Source organism: Apis cerana, linkage group LG11 (assembly GCF_029169275.1).
Source record: "Apis cerana isolate GH-2021 linkage group LG11, AcerK_1.0, whole genome shotgun sequence".
Lineage (NCBI taxonomy): Eukaryota > Metazoa > Arthropoda > Insecta > Hymenoptera > Apidae > Apis > Apis cerana.
Genome location: NC_083862.1, coordinates 14,542,925 through 14,558,035, shown reverse-complemented (window position 1 = coordinate 14,558,035; position 15,111 = coordinate 14,542,925). Strand labels below are relative to the sequence as shown.

Genomic DNA, 15,111 nt, shown 5'->3' with positions numbered 1-15,111 from the left:
AATTTAAGTTTTAATTTAAATTTCTTTTATATATTTAAAGTAATCAAATTTATATATTGCTATTCGAATTAAATATTTTCTTTCGATTATGTTTTTTAAAATTGCTGTAGTACATGAAAACGCTTCAAAATAAATAGGATATCCGGTAATACATCGGTATAGTAATTTGAGTGGTGTGGTCGATGCTTCTTTTTCCGGCAACCGGCGTCCATTTTCGTTGTTGGATTGTCTAAGATTGGCGCGTTTGGTATTTATTAAAAGATTATTTAGAAATAAGTGAAATGTAAGTACGTTTAAATAGACATATAATGTGCATTTTATTGGAACTTTTTTTTATAAATTATTCAGTGTATGCGAAAAATAATTGTGATTGAAAAAAACTTTGTATATTTCATTAAAAATTTTAGCGTCTATACTGTAATCAATATTCCTTATTCCTTATTGAGAAATTTTATTTTAAATATTAGATATATCTATAAATGGAAGGTGCACCAGCTAGTAGAGGTGGATTCCGCGGTGGTCGTGGTGGTCCCGGTGGTCCTATGAGAGGACGCGGAGGTTTCGGAGACAGGGGAAGGTATATCTATATATATTTACCATTAACTAATATATATATACATATACATATATATATATATATATATATATATATATATGTAATGTATGTAACTTGCAATATATGTGAAAAAATATAAGATAGCTAATTAATTAACTTCATTTTTTTTAAAATTTTATATAAATAGTGGTACAAAATATAAAATTGTTTTTATAGAGGTGGACCTCCAAGAGGAGGAGGAGGTATGATGAGAGGTGGTAGAGGTAGTGGACCTGGAGGTGGTATGAGAGGTGGGCCACCTGGAATGAGAGGCAGAGGTGGTCCTCCTGGTAGAGGTGGTCGTGGTGGTGGACATTTTCCTCCTGGGTATTAAATATAATTATATTTTATTTAATTTATTTTGTTCTTTTTATTTATCTATGTCATTATATCAGAGGACCACCAGATCCAGGAATGTCTAGTGGTCCAGGAGGTGGTGGACCACCATTACCAGGAATGGGAGGTCCACCACGTGGTGGCAGTAGAGGAGGTGGAAGTAGTGGTTTTCGAGGTAGAGGAAGAGGTGATTTTGGTAGAGGAGACAATCGTGGAGGTAGTAGTAATTTTCGAGGTAGAGGAGGAATGGATAGAGGCAGCAGAGGGGGATCTAGGTAAAATTTGTAATCTTTCTCTCTCTATTAAATTTAAAATTATATAAAGAAAAAAGTTACATTATTTTAGGGGAGGATCTGGGAGAGGTGGTCCAGGAGGCAGAGGTTTTGGAGATCGTGGGAGTAGAGGTAGTGGACGTGGTGGTGGTGGTCCATCAAAAAGAGGTGGTGGACCTCCAGGTTCAAGTGGACCTTCAAAAAGACCAAGATTTGATCAGCCATCTTCTCAACCTGCAAATGGTTATGCGACACAACCACCAAGGTATTTAATGATTTTAATTAACTTGGATAGATTTAATGTAATAAAAATAAAAAATTTTATTACCAAAAAAATTATAATATAGTCAAGGTGGATATGGAGGAAGTACTAGCAATGCCTATGGTGGAGGACAACAACAACCACAACAACAACAGCCTGTGGGATATGGTGGCGGTTATGGATCACAAAATTATACTCAATCGTCATATCAAAGTTATGAAAGTTATCAGCAACCTCCAGATTATGGTCAAACAGCTGTAAGCTAGTTTAATTTATTAATTCAAAAATAAAAAGAATGGAATCTCTAAACAAATTATATAATTTTATTTAGGGATATCCACCATCAGCAGCTACTGATAGTAGGTATGGTGGAGCACCTACTGTACCAGCTACAGGAGCTTTCAGTGCTGGTGATCCTTACAGTTATGGCAAAGCACCACCATCAGGTTAGTTTATAGTTATAATAATATGAATTCATCATATTTTATAGTTTAAATTCTGTCGCCGAAATTAAAAAGAACAATTAAGAAATCCCTTTTCGGAAATAATATAAAGGGCAATATTATTGTTAACTTCGTGGTGTAATTAATATAATATACTGCGTGCACAGCCAATTACCAGCAGGAGGCAGTGGTAGCAGTAGCAGGGGGTGGGGGTGCAGGTTATGCCCCCATTAACTCTTACGATGACCGATCTTCTAATGCCACTTCTATGACCAACAGGGGTGGTTACTCGACACAACTTTATGGTTAGTTTTTTCCGTTCGACACCACGTTTTACATCACGTATTTATTTTTTCCTCGGTTTCATTTCAAAAAAGGGACAAAGAAGGAAAATGAAGAAAATAAAAAATTATATATTTTTTCTTTATACTTTTGAATTAAAAGCACTTGTTATTTTCAAATATGAATCGATTCAGACGAGAAACGCTTAATTATCAAAAATTGAAAATTTACTTTCTTTTTAAAACGAATTTTAAATAATAGATTCTATTTCACTTTTATCTTTGAATCTATTAATTTGAATAAAGTTGGATATCACAACTTTCCATTTAAAAAAAGAAGTATTAGTACAAAAATTGGTAAGGTAAAGAAAAAAATGTGGCTATTTTCGTCTGGATACCAACACTGCAGCACTGCCTCCTGCCATTCTTCATTCCAGAATAATACTGTATCATCAGTATTTTCACACCCAAGCAAAAAAAAACATTAATATTTCAAAAAATTCACTTTTACATAGGTAAATAAAATACAATTGAAGTTTTAAATCTAGTGAGTTACAGATTTTTCTCGTCTGAGTCATATCTACATTAATTGAAATAATTAATTGATAACTTCTAACTCTTATTTGTTATATTTACAGATTACTCGAGTCAAGATGGTGTATATGGAAAACAAGATTATGGTAAGTACTATTTACAATCCAAAAAAATTTTTTAACTTCTGAAAGGCAATATTTTACCGTGAATAAAATACTTAGGATCGGGTTTAAACATACCACCAAGAAAACGATCACATTTGCTAGTTTAATGAAATGAAGATATTTGAAAGAAAATAAAAACAAAATCCTATCGTGAATTTTTCAATTTATGATGAAGAAATAGAAACATTTAATGTTAACTGCAAGAAGTAAAAACATAGCATAGGACTTTTTATTATATTTTTACAAACAGTAATAAATATAACAATTCATAGCTTCGATAATAAATTATAACTATTAAATGAAGTGGCAAGTATAGATATTGTAAGATTTGTTTTAATAATAGTAAAAAAAATTTAATATATAATAAATAGTAATAATTATAATAATAATAAAAAAAAAAGAAGACAAATGTACCCCAAAAAGTAGGCAAATACATAGTATATATACCTATTATTCAATTTTATATGAAGATTAATATATAGTATATGTTAAATACACAGAATCATATTAAAAAAAATTTATACTTAAAAGATGATTGAACGGAGAAGCTATGGTTGTTTACAGGTGGCAGTGCTGGTTACCAAAACGCCCAGTCTCAGCGACGTTATTAAATTACACATGCAACTATTTAATTCTAAATACATTTTAGATAACATTTCTTTTTTCCAAATTTAAAAAATAAAAGTATATCGTTCCTAGCGCGTGAAAAAGTTGGACAAATATTATTTGTCATGAACACTAAGTGTTTTATAATTAATAATTTATTTGTCACTATGACAGATTTTTATATTCAAATGAGAAAAATGAGCTGAAAAAAAGAATAATGCTTTCTAATGAAATTTGTGAATTTCTATCTTTGTCGCGCGCATGGAAGACGCGGTAAGACCAAATGATTGTTTAATTATTATAAAAAAATTATAAAAAAAAAAGTATAAATGACATGAACATTTTATACTTGACTTAGCAGTATAGCATTCTATTCTTTTTGTCATGTTTGGCTAACGATATTACTTTAGAATTAAGTTGAGTTGATGTACAGTTTATCTTTTTTTTTCTGTATCTTAAAAAGCAATCTGCGATTGTGAAACATTATTAAATCGTAATTATCTTCATTGTAATTATTAAGGACAAAGATATTTACGCTATTTGTAAAGTCATTAATCGGTTAATCATTGTGAACATACACATACATAGCTCAATGATATTAAAAAATTTTAGATATAAAAAAAATGAATATTTTATATTCTGTATAAAAAAAAAAGAAAAAGCAATTGTATTTTGTGGTGTATTTTGTTTTACATTTAACCGAATTGAAAAAAAGAATCGTGTATCAGAATATGGTGCCCCCCCTTATTATGCGTTTAATAATGCGATATTTTGATTCTGAAAATATATTAATACAAAAAACAAACTTATAATATAATATATTAGTCTTACTGTTGCGACATTTCATTTCATACGTATACATATATATGAATCAACTTATATATAGTTTTAATATAGAGCTCAATTTTTGCGTGAATTATATATAAAATGCTCTGCTTAGTGGTGATAAAAAAGTTTTTTGGTTTTGACACATCAAATGAAAAAATATTAGAAAACTTATCAATAATGTTAGGAATTTATTTTAATTATAATTTAAATACTAATCGCAGATTGAAATGTCACATCGGCAGAGACAATCAAAATTCAATATTAGCGATTAAAAAAATAGATATTTATGTGAAATCGAAAAGCGATGTAATTATTCAAGGTTCAATATGCATGAATACGAAACAATGTTCCAATCAGTTGTGTACGTTAAAGTACATAAAAATTATATAAGACAAATAATGTGGTCTTATATTTTGTTTATTATTATAAGTTATTATGAAATTGTCTAAAACTGTATTAAAAGTCAGCGTCGCATGTCATTGGTATAGTGATAGTGAATCAATTTAATTGTTGTAAGTATTAGAGTAATAACAAGCGAAATGAAAAGAAACTTTGAAAAAAAGAACCATGAAAAAAAACAGTAATATTTTTTTTATGTTTATTATTTCCTCACCTTTAATATGAGAACTATATGGATTAAATTACAAAAAAATATTTAGAAAGCAGGAAAACCAGCAACTGCCTTAAAAAACGATATTTATATTAAAAAGTAATTCAATTTAAAAAAATACTGTGCATTTTATAACTAACGTAGGTATAAAATTTTTATTAAAAACAATAATTTATGGGAAACAAATTTTTTGTAATATTCTATATGAAAAAGAGTAAGAAAAGAATTATTCTTTTTTATTCTATTATATATATATATAAAATGTTCAAAGAATATTTTATGTCCAGAATGAAGTACGATATTATTGATATATATATATGTATATATATATATTGTGTATATATAACAGCATTCATGGGTAATTCTGGACAATTCTATATATAAAAATTGACAAAAACTAAGTTTATTTCACAGGCGTAACAACAACCTGAGATACTTAGGGAACAGAATGAAAGAAAGAGAGAGTACCTTCCCTCTGTTACCAGCAAGGAGAATACCGATTCACACAAATAACTAACAAATTTATATGAATAAATGACGACTGTATCATAAATGTTATTAATGTCCAATGGTATCAGGTATCACATAAATGAAACCTAGAAAGTATTGTTTTTTCTGTTAGAGTATATTATGATATCTTTCATTAATTAGAATATCTTTATTTAATTTTTCTAAGCAATCTATACTAAAGAAATATTTGATTTTTGTGATGCATCTTTTTTCATTCAAGCAATTCTTTTTTCAATATAAATAATCAGCATCACTCAATATATTATTTTCCAATTTATCATATGCAAAAATTTAATTGCATCTTGTACATATATATACATATATAGATAGACAACGAAAGCATATTTAAAATGAAAAAGAAAAAGATAAACATTATGTAGAAAAAAAAAGCAATGGAAAAGCAAGCAACAAGAATATCGAATTAAATCTATGCTAACATGTATTACGCTCATATATATTAAAAGACAAATGCTCGAGTAAACCTCAACCCGAATTCAGGTGAGTAAAATAAATCTATCCGTTTTTTATAAAAAAAAAAAAAAAAAAAATATATATATATATATACAAATTTATTATAACGCAAATGTTAGCAAGGATAATATTTAGATCTGCATCTATCGAGTGTAAAGTGGAACAATAAAAAAAATATGTAGGGTAATTTTTTTCTATTCTAAGATAAAAATATATATATTTTAGGTAAAATATAATATATGCAACAATTTTAAATTCTATTCCCGCTTTATACATACGATACCTGCAGTATATTTTTAAATATAACATAATAATGACAATAAGGTAACAATCGAAAGGTACACATTAAAAATTCTTTTAAAGAACACATTTGTTTATAAACACACACTATGATTTATAGTGACGTTAAAATAAAACAAAATGAAAAAGCAGGGAAGGAATTTACAAAATAATTATGAAAAAAAATTTAAGAGCATAATATATTTTTATAATTTAATTGATAATGGACAACATTCAAATACTACATATAAATGCGTTAATGATAGGTATTTATAAGATACTTCGTCTCTATTATTTATCTATCAATTTCTAATTTTTTATTATTAATTTCTTTAGGTTGATAATGACTATGCTGTCACAGATGGTACTACCAATTCATGAGCCAAGAAACATCTGCCACATGACTGGCATCGACGTTGTTCCTAAGAAGATTCAAGTGTATTTTTATTTTTCAATGGCGAGTATTGTAAAAAGATATAAAATATCGTATTTTCACATGTTATTGAAAAACTGACTTTTTAAAATTTGTATGAATTTAATAATTGATTATGATATATTTATGATAAAAGAATATTTTTCTTTTACAAATAAAAACTTATAATTTGTATGAATGTAATAAATAAGTTTTAATTTTTTATATACATTATATTTTTAATAAATTATTTATTTATATTTTATTTGTCAGAAAAAAACAAAATATAAAAAAACTCATCAATTATCAGTGAAATCTTTATTCTTAAAATTTCTAAAAATCATTATTTAATAATATTGCATATTATTTAAAATTATCTTAATAATATTTTTTAACAATAAAAATATTTTTCAATATAAAGTTTTAATATATAATGTTAGTCTTAAAATGTAACATCACATTTTTAATTTTTTTCATTTCTAATGAATAAGAAAGTAAATATTCAAAAGTATTGTTAATATATATATTTGATTAATTTTTTTTTAAAAAAATAAACTATTATTATGAAAAATAAATTCTAATATTATTTTTTCATAATTCTCATTATGTATTTTTTAAATACAACTTTATATAAAATCTTAATTATAAAAAGATATAAAACAAATTATTTAAAAAAAATATTCGTATTTTATACATAATAAAGTTATTTTTATATATATTTTTAAAATGAAAAATTTAATGTGTAAAAGCTAATAAATTTCTTAATTTTTATTGTTTTATTTAAAAATAATCTTAAAATTTTGCTTTAGAAATGCAGAAATCACATTTAAAGAAATAAATTTCATTTTTCATTTCATATTCATGGCACAATTTTCGATATTTGTGTGTAATTTACATCTTCACCATAAACGTTTTTTACAAATAGTATTAGATAAAAGTACCAATTGTATATAACTGTGTCCTTCGCGCATATTTATTAATCTAAAAAATGTTTAAATATTTTATGAAAATAATTTTATGATTTAATTTTTAAATTTATTACCTATCTCTTTCTTGTTGTTGAATATGGACTCTATCACCTCTTTGTAATGGAGTTATTACACTTGTATAACAAGATACTTCTGTAGCTGATGTAGAAGATGCTGTAGAACATTTCACAAGTTTTTGCGTAGTGGATTTACCTTCGGAATTTAATAATATCCAATATGAATAGTTTGTTGGCTCGCCAAAATAAAAAATCTAAATAAGAAAAGAAAAAGATTTATGAAAATATATATAACTTATTAAACATCAAATAATAATAACATGATTTTTTTACCTGAGCGGAAATCATGTACAAACCAGTCGCTGTAACTTCGATAGATTTTTTATCTTCCACTAAATGGAATTTATTTAAATTATATTGAGTATTGTTTTTAGTACTTTTAATCCATGGGCCAATATAAACTAATATAAGAATATTTATAAAAATAAGTATAATTTATTATAATTTAATTAAATATCGCATTTTACTAATATTATTAATTTAACTTTTTTTTTACACATACCTGTATCTGTAATATGTTGTTCAGGTATTGCTCCAACAAATGTTGCCACCAAAGGTCCTAAATGATATCGAAATATCTTTTATATTAAATAAAAAGCAATATTGGCTAAGCAAAATTAATAGTTAACACATACGTTATTTGATTTAAATTATATTTTTCTTTTTTAATTTTCAATCATATTTTACTTCTGACATTGAAATTTTGTTAAAAAAAATAAATAAAAATTGAAATTCTCAAGATCACTTTCAATTATAAAAACGCAAGCTAACTAAATAATAGTAAATACCCAATCGCCTGTGACTGCGCTTGGGCCGCCTTTTGTTCTTTCCCCGTTTTTTACCTCTTCTCTCCTCTCTTCTCGATCTTCCCGAACGTGATTCTTTCCATACATTTAATTCATCACCGTCATTTATATTATCGTGATTTCTTTTCACACGATTCGATATTTTTTTTATCAAATTCTGATTTTCTGTTGTTAGTGTTGCTCTTTCAATACGTAAATTAGTATCACTCGCATTATTTTTATTATTTTCTAGCTTCATAAATAATTTAAGAATTGTGGTATTATTCATATCATAAATCTTATTGTATAACATATGCTGCCTTTTGAAATTTTTGAGTGAATTTAAATATGGAATTATGGTATTGTAAGTGTATAAATTTCTGTTATTACGAATTCCATCAAAAATTTCGGTTTTAGATATCGAGGATGCTCCTTCTAATAAACTTTTTACATCATTCAACTTTTTATTTTCAAGGAATCTTTCAGATCTTTGAATCCAAACTTGATTTAAACTTCGATTTAGCCTATCATACTTGGATGTTAATAATAATAAATTTATGTTTAAAGATTGCACCTAAAATAATTAAAAAGATATGTTTACTTTTAATTTTAAATATTAATCATTTAAAAAAAAAATTTTCTTATTAGTTTACTTGTATTTGCAAGGCACGCACTTCCTTCCTCAAATGGGACAACATAACAGCGAAAATAATCGCTAATAAGAAAAGAACGATACTGCAAAATCTTTGGAACATCTTTGACTTCTTTACCTTAGATACGGTTACTTTCATGTCAACATTCCATTCAATTAAGTTTGCCGCGTTTTTCGATGGATTATCGATTTGTAGATCGATGTCACCTTGAATGTGATCCATTTTGATTTTCGTTGCCATCGATTTTTAAGATTATGTACATCGATCAATCGTAGAAGAACGTATTATCGACTAGTTTAAATATATTACATATTATATCACAAATGTCCTAAAATATACATTATTTAATTCTAACACTTTCAACAAATTTAACAATATTGGTTTATAATTTTCTTTCACTAAACCAACGGTAATTAATAAAGATAGAGAAAAACATAGTTATCACTCTTTGATAATTGTAGATATATAAGCGATAAATTACATTTTTATTCAATAATCACTTTATTCAATGAAGTATCATGAACAATTATAATACGTTTGAGTGCAAAAACTAGAAGATAATAACAAAAATAGAGGACAGCACGTGGATTTATTCACGCGATTTATATTATCAAAAGACTTTATAAATATTGATTAAACAATTTCCAAATAGAGTAATGTATAAGTTTTCAATTCGTCATCCTATCCAACTTTGCTGACTAGTAGTCATGTCATGTACACGTAGATCGGTGATAGAAACAAAGAAAAATAATTATTTTCTCCACATTCTTTTCATACATTTGCAATTTTAATTTTAGGATTTCTAATTTCAATTTTAGGACAGTATTTTTTATTATTTTATGAATAAAATAATCTTTGTTCATTTTAATAAACGAATAAAAATAGATTCTAAAAAAAATTCCAATATTAAACTTGATATAATCATCATAAAAATACATTATTTATAGAAATTCTGATAATTAAACAAAATTATAAGAAAAAGGAACTAAAACGTGTGAATATATCATAAATAAATAATTTTTGCTTACCTGAGTAACATGTTTTTTGTCGATTCTCCAGCGATTGCGAGAATCACAGATGAGATCAATCGATTTTCGAATCGATACACTTGCGTAGCGTCGTCGCTAAAAGGCTCACCCTTTGCGAACCTGATCGTGGACGGCGCTGTTTCGTGGCATCTTTTGTTTACCTAGTCAACCCGCACTCAAAAGGGTCTCCGAACGTTACGACGACTCCACTCGACCGGTTTGGCGGCTGTTCGCCCGAGTGTTGCCAACATTTGCTTGGCAAGACACTATAGATATCTTCTTTACTTTCTCTTTTTCTGTTTGATAAAAATAAGTAAAATTATATACTAATTTCATTTAATTTTTTAGAATATATCGTAACACGGATTATTTATTATGGATTTTAATAGATTCAAATTGCATATATTGCAAATGAACAAGAATAATTTATATCATTTAATCATTAAGAAATCTTGATCCTTGTGTACGATTTTATTTTTTTTTCTTATCTGTGTAATCAGTATTATAATATTCAGATAAGGTTATAATATTCATAAAAAATTATTTAATTTACATTATTTATAGAGTTCAAAAATATTTGAAGAACGAAATACGTTATACTGAATTTTAAATTGATGCCGGAACTCGTTTTCAAGGACTATGAATCCTGCTTTCACATAACAGTGACTTGAATACTTAATTTGAAAGTAGAGTCTCGATCGCCCTGTTGAGTCTTGACCAAATTCTTTTTTAACATTTATATATATATGATTATCATTATTAAACTTTCACATTCTTTTTATAATTGAGATTTTGTAAATTAAGATTTCTTATAAAATCTTTTTGTTTTTTAGGAATTAAAAAATCTAATTTTCGATTCGAAAAAAATGCTGGTACAATATCTTTTTTCTTAACTTTTGGTTTTTTAAATTTTACTTCACTAGGAATAAATGCATCGATACATAGTACATATTTTTCGATTTTCGATTTTTTATTTTTAATGATATTATCATTTCTACATTTTCATTGTTGTTTGCCTATAATTCTATAATATATCTAAATCATAATGATTCGATAATAAATATGTATATGCTATTTATAACAATATGTGCAGAAAATATATAGTAAATATAAGTGCAAAAATTACATACAATTAATTAATTTTCTAATTACATTTTTAATTTAATCAATTAATAATTTCAATTTTCATTCAATTAAATATGACTGTGTTACGATATTTTATTTTATTAAATTTCATTAATTTTCTTAATATTTTGTTCAATTCAGTTTTCAGAAAGATTTGAAAAAAATATTGATCCCAATTTCACGATCTGATTTATGCTTCACGAATAATTTCAAGGTATGAAAATATAATATACCTGATATTCTGAAATGAATAAAATGAGATACAATTCGATGAGTAAAAACTATATTATGAAATTGAACAAGAAAAAAAAAAATAAAGAAAGAATGTATGCACAATATACAAATGGTAATAAAATCAAACATTTCTTTTTCTCTATTATATTATATTTCTCCAGAATATTATATTATACAGAAAATTCGCTGATTCAGATTGATGCAATAACGTCATTAATCAAATTTTAAAATTTCATATTATTTTCGTTGCATCTGATGTAGGGAATTTAAAGAGCAGCTTACTAACAACAATCTCGTTGCACATGTGAGAAAACAATTGACGTCGTTGTAATATATCGTGTATGTGATACCTCGTTAATACCGGAAGTAGAGGTCATTGATTCTTTAACAGTGAGTACAAAATAAATTACCTCCTATATAATAAAATAAAATAATGATACGACGAGTAATTTTTTTTTTCTTTCGTTACGTTTTTAAAATACTCTCTACAAATTAAATTTTTCTTCTGTAAGTTAGATCTTACGATCAGTACGTAAGAAAGTCATGGAAACAGCGAGTAGGCAGCTATTAAACGAGAAGAAAGGATAAATTAAATAATAGGCAGGCCACGAACGGTACGCTTCGACTCATCAGTAAATTGATCCAGATACCTCAAATTTTGTCATCTTCCTACACGGATCGACTCAATTGCACATTAGGAACACATGTGCATTCCGCGATGATTAATTAGGATCGTCGCTGGTGGAATTTCTGATAACATTATTATCAATAACGTAACATGAAACTGTCCCATTTTTTTCTTTCTCTAAATCATCGTGAAATGTAACGAGATAGTTTTCTTTTAAAAACGAATATTCGATATAATCTAAAATTTGATTTATAAACATGAAACACTGGCGGAATTTCTAATAACGTTCTTATCAAACAACGTAAAATGAAACTGTAATGAGATAATTTTTTTTTTTAAAGAGAAATGAATATTCATATATATTCGTATATATTGTAATAATGTATTCGTTAACCAGCCTGATTTAATAGATCTTTTTATATCCATTATTTATTGCTATATTGGAACACTACTTGAATTGTTAATAATCTTCGTTTAAATGAAGAATTGAGATCTGTGCTTCTTGAACGAATTCTTTCGTTTCATTCTCACGACATTGTTTCGCAGGATAAAGCGATTCTTAGAGCTACTGAGTATCGAATTCGATATTCCTAGGGCGACGAAAGAGGTCGGAATCGGAGATGCCTGGGTTGGAAGAATAAAGTCGAAGGCTCGTTGGCGACGATAAAATTCCACACCGAAGACTTTTTTCGTAGAACATGTGCGTCGCATAAAAAAATATCATTGTAAATTCAAGAGAAACATATCGCAGAAAATATCGATGACACATTGTAATATATGTATATCTATACATGAAATTGTTGATGGTACGTTTCCGGTTTGATCGATTATTTTTTTTACTGATGATCGAAGATTAACATATTATAAATTGTTGTAACAAGATTTCGTCAAATATCGTTATCCTTGACAAGATTTTGAATAAATAACGATTTAGAATTAGAATTAAATTTGATATTTATTTAATTAGATAATATTTAATAATTATATTCTTGATTTATAGTTATAAATGGGAAAAGCAACAATAATGATATGATATTTGCATGATCATGCAATAATGCATGATATAATATTTTAATATGAAAAATGAGATTAGAGACGAAAGCTGCGTCTCTATATTACTGATCTACGCCACTGAGATCTAGAGGTATTGCTGCAATAAACTCAAATGCTTTCCGCTCCTTTTACCCAGTACGGTCGAGTCTGTCAAACACGATGGTCGTTCCTTCTTTATCTGTGTCTACTCTTCACTGAGTAAACTTTAAATTTTTCCATCCCAGTGATGAACAAATTAGATTTATTGGAAAATCAACAACAACGATAGAGCAAGTTATCATTTACTCTAAATTATTCCAGCATTGTTTTATATCGTTGATATTTTATCGTTACAAAAGATATTAAACGTAAAAAGAAGAAAGAAAAAAGAATGAACCACCAAGAAATCGAAAAGTGGAAAAGTTAAAGAACAATGAAATTATGAGGATCAATTAAATAGAAAAATAACAAATGTTGTCGAAGAGTTATCTCTTATAGAGAAGAAAAGGATAAAGAAAGACAAGGAGCAAAAGGAGGAGGAGACGAAAAGCTAGTGGGCGGAGATAAAGGACCAAAGGGACGAATCTTGATCACTTTCGCCTGTGGTTTTGTTCGCTGTTCTAATCGGAAGGGGAAAAAACCCGTTGGACAGGTTTTAAAGAGGGCTAGAACTGAAATATTCGAGCCACTTAACATCGTAGATTATTATAAATTTTTAAAAACGTGAAATTAGATGGTTTATTGATTGTTCGATTTAAAAATAAAAGTTAAAAAAGAAAAAAGAAGAAGAAATATTGGAATTATTATCTCGACGGATTTGATAAATGCTGTTCATGTTTGGAATTTAATCAATTTGTGACTTTTGCTGCGTTTGTTTCAATTAAAGTGAACAATAAGTTGAAAAGGAAGAAAATATGAAAGTGTTATTTTAAAAAAATAATGCAACGAAATGTGAGTTTAACGTATATCAAAGATTCACATGTAATGTGAATCGAGAAAATATTATATATATCGAAGAAAAATGGATGCTATTTCTCTCTTTGGATGAATATTTTAATATTTTTTGAATTAAACAAAAAGGATAAGAAGAAAAGAAAAGAAAAACACAATATTAATAGTGTTTTATAAAGTGCAGTGTGATTTAGACATTTCTAAATATTTAATATTTAAATATCGTTAGTTTTTTTTTTGTCACAATGACCTCTGTTTTCCCTGAAGAAAAGTCAAAAGTTGCAAAAATAAAGCAAAAATTAATGAACGATGTACACATGAAGGAGGAAACACGATCATTTCTTAGCTTCTCCAGAGAGAATTTGAGTATCTCTCAATCTGACCTTGAACAAGGCTACAATAAACAACGTTTTCGACCAAACAGAAATACGATTCTAAGCGTGACGGCACTCTTAATTGCATTTCTTTGCTTGGGTCTTGAATGTTGGGAGTTTCGTTATTCTTTGATCAATGCACGAGAGATTGAAGATTTGAAACGAAGTGTGGACAGTTTGAAACATCGTATTTTAGAAGAAGATCTACTCGACGAAGTCAAAGCTTTTGAAGAACAGGTGATGCTTTTTTATTCACTAGTGAGTATGTAAATCGATCATCATGTCAAAATTTTTTCTTTTTTATTCTTTTAAACTGAAAAATAAAAACATGTTAATTTATGAATAATACAAGATTAAAATTTCAAAGAACAATATACTATTTCTTTTTTTTCTCTCTCTTTTCTTTTCAAGGTTTCTAACGATTCTTCTTAAAAACAAACAAAGATATTTTTAACGTACGTTTGTTAAATTCCAATACTAATATTGACTTTCTTCTATTATAAAAAAAAAAAAAAAAAAATCGGGTTATCGGTCTTGAATGAAACTTAAAGTCACAAGATAAAAACAAACAGGCCACGTGTTTACATGTAAACGTGCGAGCATAAAATAGTTCGACGATCTGCATTATATTTAATTGTAAGAATAATTTTATA

The 15,111-nt window shown here is 27.1% G+C and overlaps 3 protein-coding genes across 15 annotated transcripts in view; 2 read left to right on the top strand and 1 right to left on the bottom strand.

Annotated features, from left to right (window-relative positions):
• The first annotated feature begins 120 nt into the window (after nucleotides 1–120).
• Nucleotides 121–6,832, top strand: LOC107998636 (uncharacterized). Of its 9 annotated transcripts, XR_009832057.1 has the most exons (11): nucleotides 121–283; nucleotides 468–577; nucleotides 773–922; nucleotides 991–1,206; nucleotides 1,277–1,468; nucleotides 1,551–1,722; nucleotides 1,797–1,911; nucleotides 2,076–2,213; nucleotides 2,828–2,869; nucleotides 5,346–5,939; nucleotides 6,138–6,832. XR_009832057.1 is itself a non-coding variant. In XM_062082304.1 (10 exons), the coding sequence occupies exons 2-10, from the start codon at nucleotides 480–482 to the stop codon at nucleotides 6,530–6,532; spliced, it is 1,128 nt and encodes a 375-aa protein (XP_061938288.1). In that variant the 5' UTR covers nucleotides 121–283; nucleotides 468–479; the 3' UTR covers nucleotides 6,533–6,832. The 9 variants fall into 9 exon arrangements, 8 of the variants coding, with proteins under 8 accessions (XP_061938288.1, XP_016913493.1, XP_016913492.1 ...); XM_062082304.1 differs by lacking the exon at nucleotides 5,346–5,939 and having other exon boundaries at nucleotides 6,528–6,832; XM_017058004.3 differs by having other exon boundaries at nucleotides 5,346–6,832.
• Nucleotides 6,502–10,342, bottom strand: LOC107995761 (uncharacterized). Of its 4 annotated transcripts, XM_017053425.3 has the most exons (7): nucleotides 10,115–10,342; nucleotides 9,087–9,414; nucleotides 8,437–9,007; nucleotides 8,151–8,207; nucleotides 7,922–8,049; nucleotides 7,646–7,842; nucleotides 6,502–7,584 (listed from the first exon to the last, which is right to left on the bottom strand). In XM_017053425.3, the coding sequence occupies exons 2-7, from the start codon at nucleotides 9,324–9,326 to the stop codon at nucleotides 7,503–7,505; spliced, it is 1,275 nt and encodes a 424-aa protein (XP_016908914.1). In that variant the 5' UTR covers nucleotides 9,327–9,414; nucleotides 10,115–10,342; the 3' UTR covers nucleotides 6,502–7,502. The 4 variants fall into 4 exon arrangements, with proteins under 4 accessions (XP_016908914.1, XP_061938287.1, XP_061938286.1 ...); XM_062082303.1 differs by lacking the exon at nucleotides 10,115–10,342 and having other exon boundaries at nucleotides 6,502–6,613; nucleotides 9,087–9,929; XM_062082302.1 differs by lacking the exon at nucleotides 10,115–10,342 and having other exon boundaries at nucleotides 9,087–9,926.
• Nucleotides 10,343–12,629: 2,287 nt separating this feature from the next.
• LOC107995973 (protein eiger) overlaps nucleotides 12,630–15,111 on the top strand; it is a 5,270-nt gene continuing 2,788 nt past the window's right edge. Inside the window, exons 1-2 of one of the 2 annotated variants that reach the window (XM_017053789.3) lie at nucleotides 12,630–12,907; nucleotides 13,102–14,695. In XM_017053789.3, the coding sequence (XP_016909278.2) occupies nucleotides 14,330–14,695 (366 nt within the window). In that variant the 5' untranslated portion in view covers nucleotides 12,630–12,907; nucleotides 13,102–14,329. Of the gene's footprint in view, nucleotides 12,908–13,101; nucleotides 14,717–15,111 lie in introns of both variants that reach the window. The other variant, XM_017053788.3, reaches the window with a different exon arrangement.

What these genes read in the sequence shown, in the direction of transcription:
- LOC107998636 (XM_017058001.3), top strand. Translation starts at nt 480, where the DNA reads ATGGAAGGTGCACCAGCTAGTAGAGGTGGATTCCGCGGTGGTCGTGGT. An exon ending in GGCAGCAGAGGGGGATCTAG is followed by an intron (nt 1,207 to 1,276) that starts GTAAAATTTGTA and finishes ACATTATTTTAG; the next exon opens with GGGAGGATCTGGGAGAGGTG. An exon ending in ATATGGAAAACAAGATTATG is followed by an intron (nt 2,870 to 2,944) that starts GTAAGTACTATT and finishes TAAAATACTTAG; the next exon opens with GATCGGGTTTAAACATACCA.
- LOC107995761 (XM_017053425.3), bottom strand. Translation starts at nt 9,326, where the DNA reads ATGGCAACGAAAATCAAAATGGATCACATTCAAGGTGACATCGATCTA. An exon ending in GCGCAGTCACAGGCGATTGG is followed by an intron (nt 8,208 to 8,436) that starts GTATTTACTATT and finishes GATATCATTTAG; the next exon opens with GACCTTTGGTGGCAACATTT. An exon ending in TGTACATGATTTCCGCTCAG is followed by an intron (nt 7,843 to 7,921) that starts GTAAAAAAATCA and finishes TTTCTTATTTAG; the next exon opens with ATTTTTTATTTTGGCGAGCC.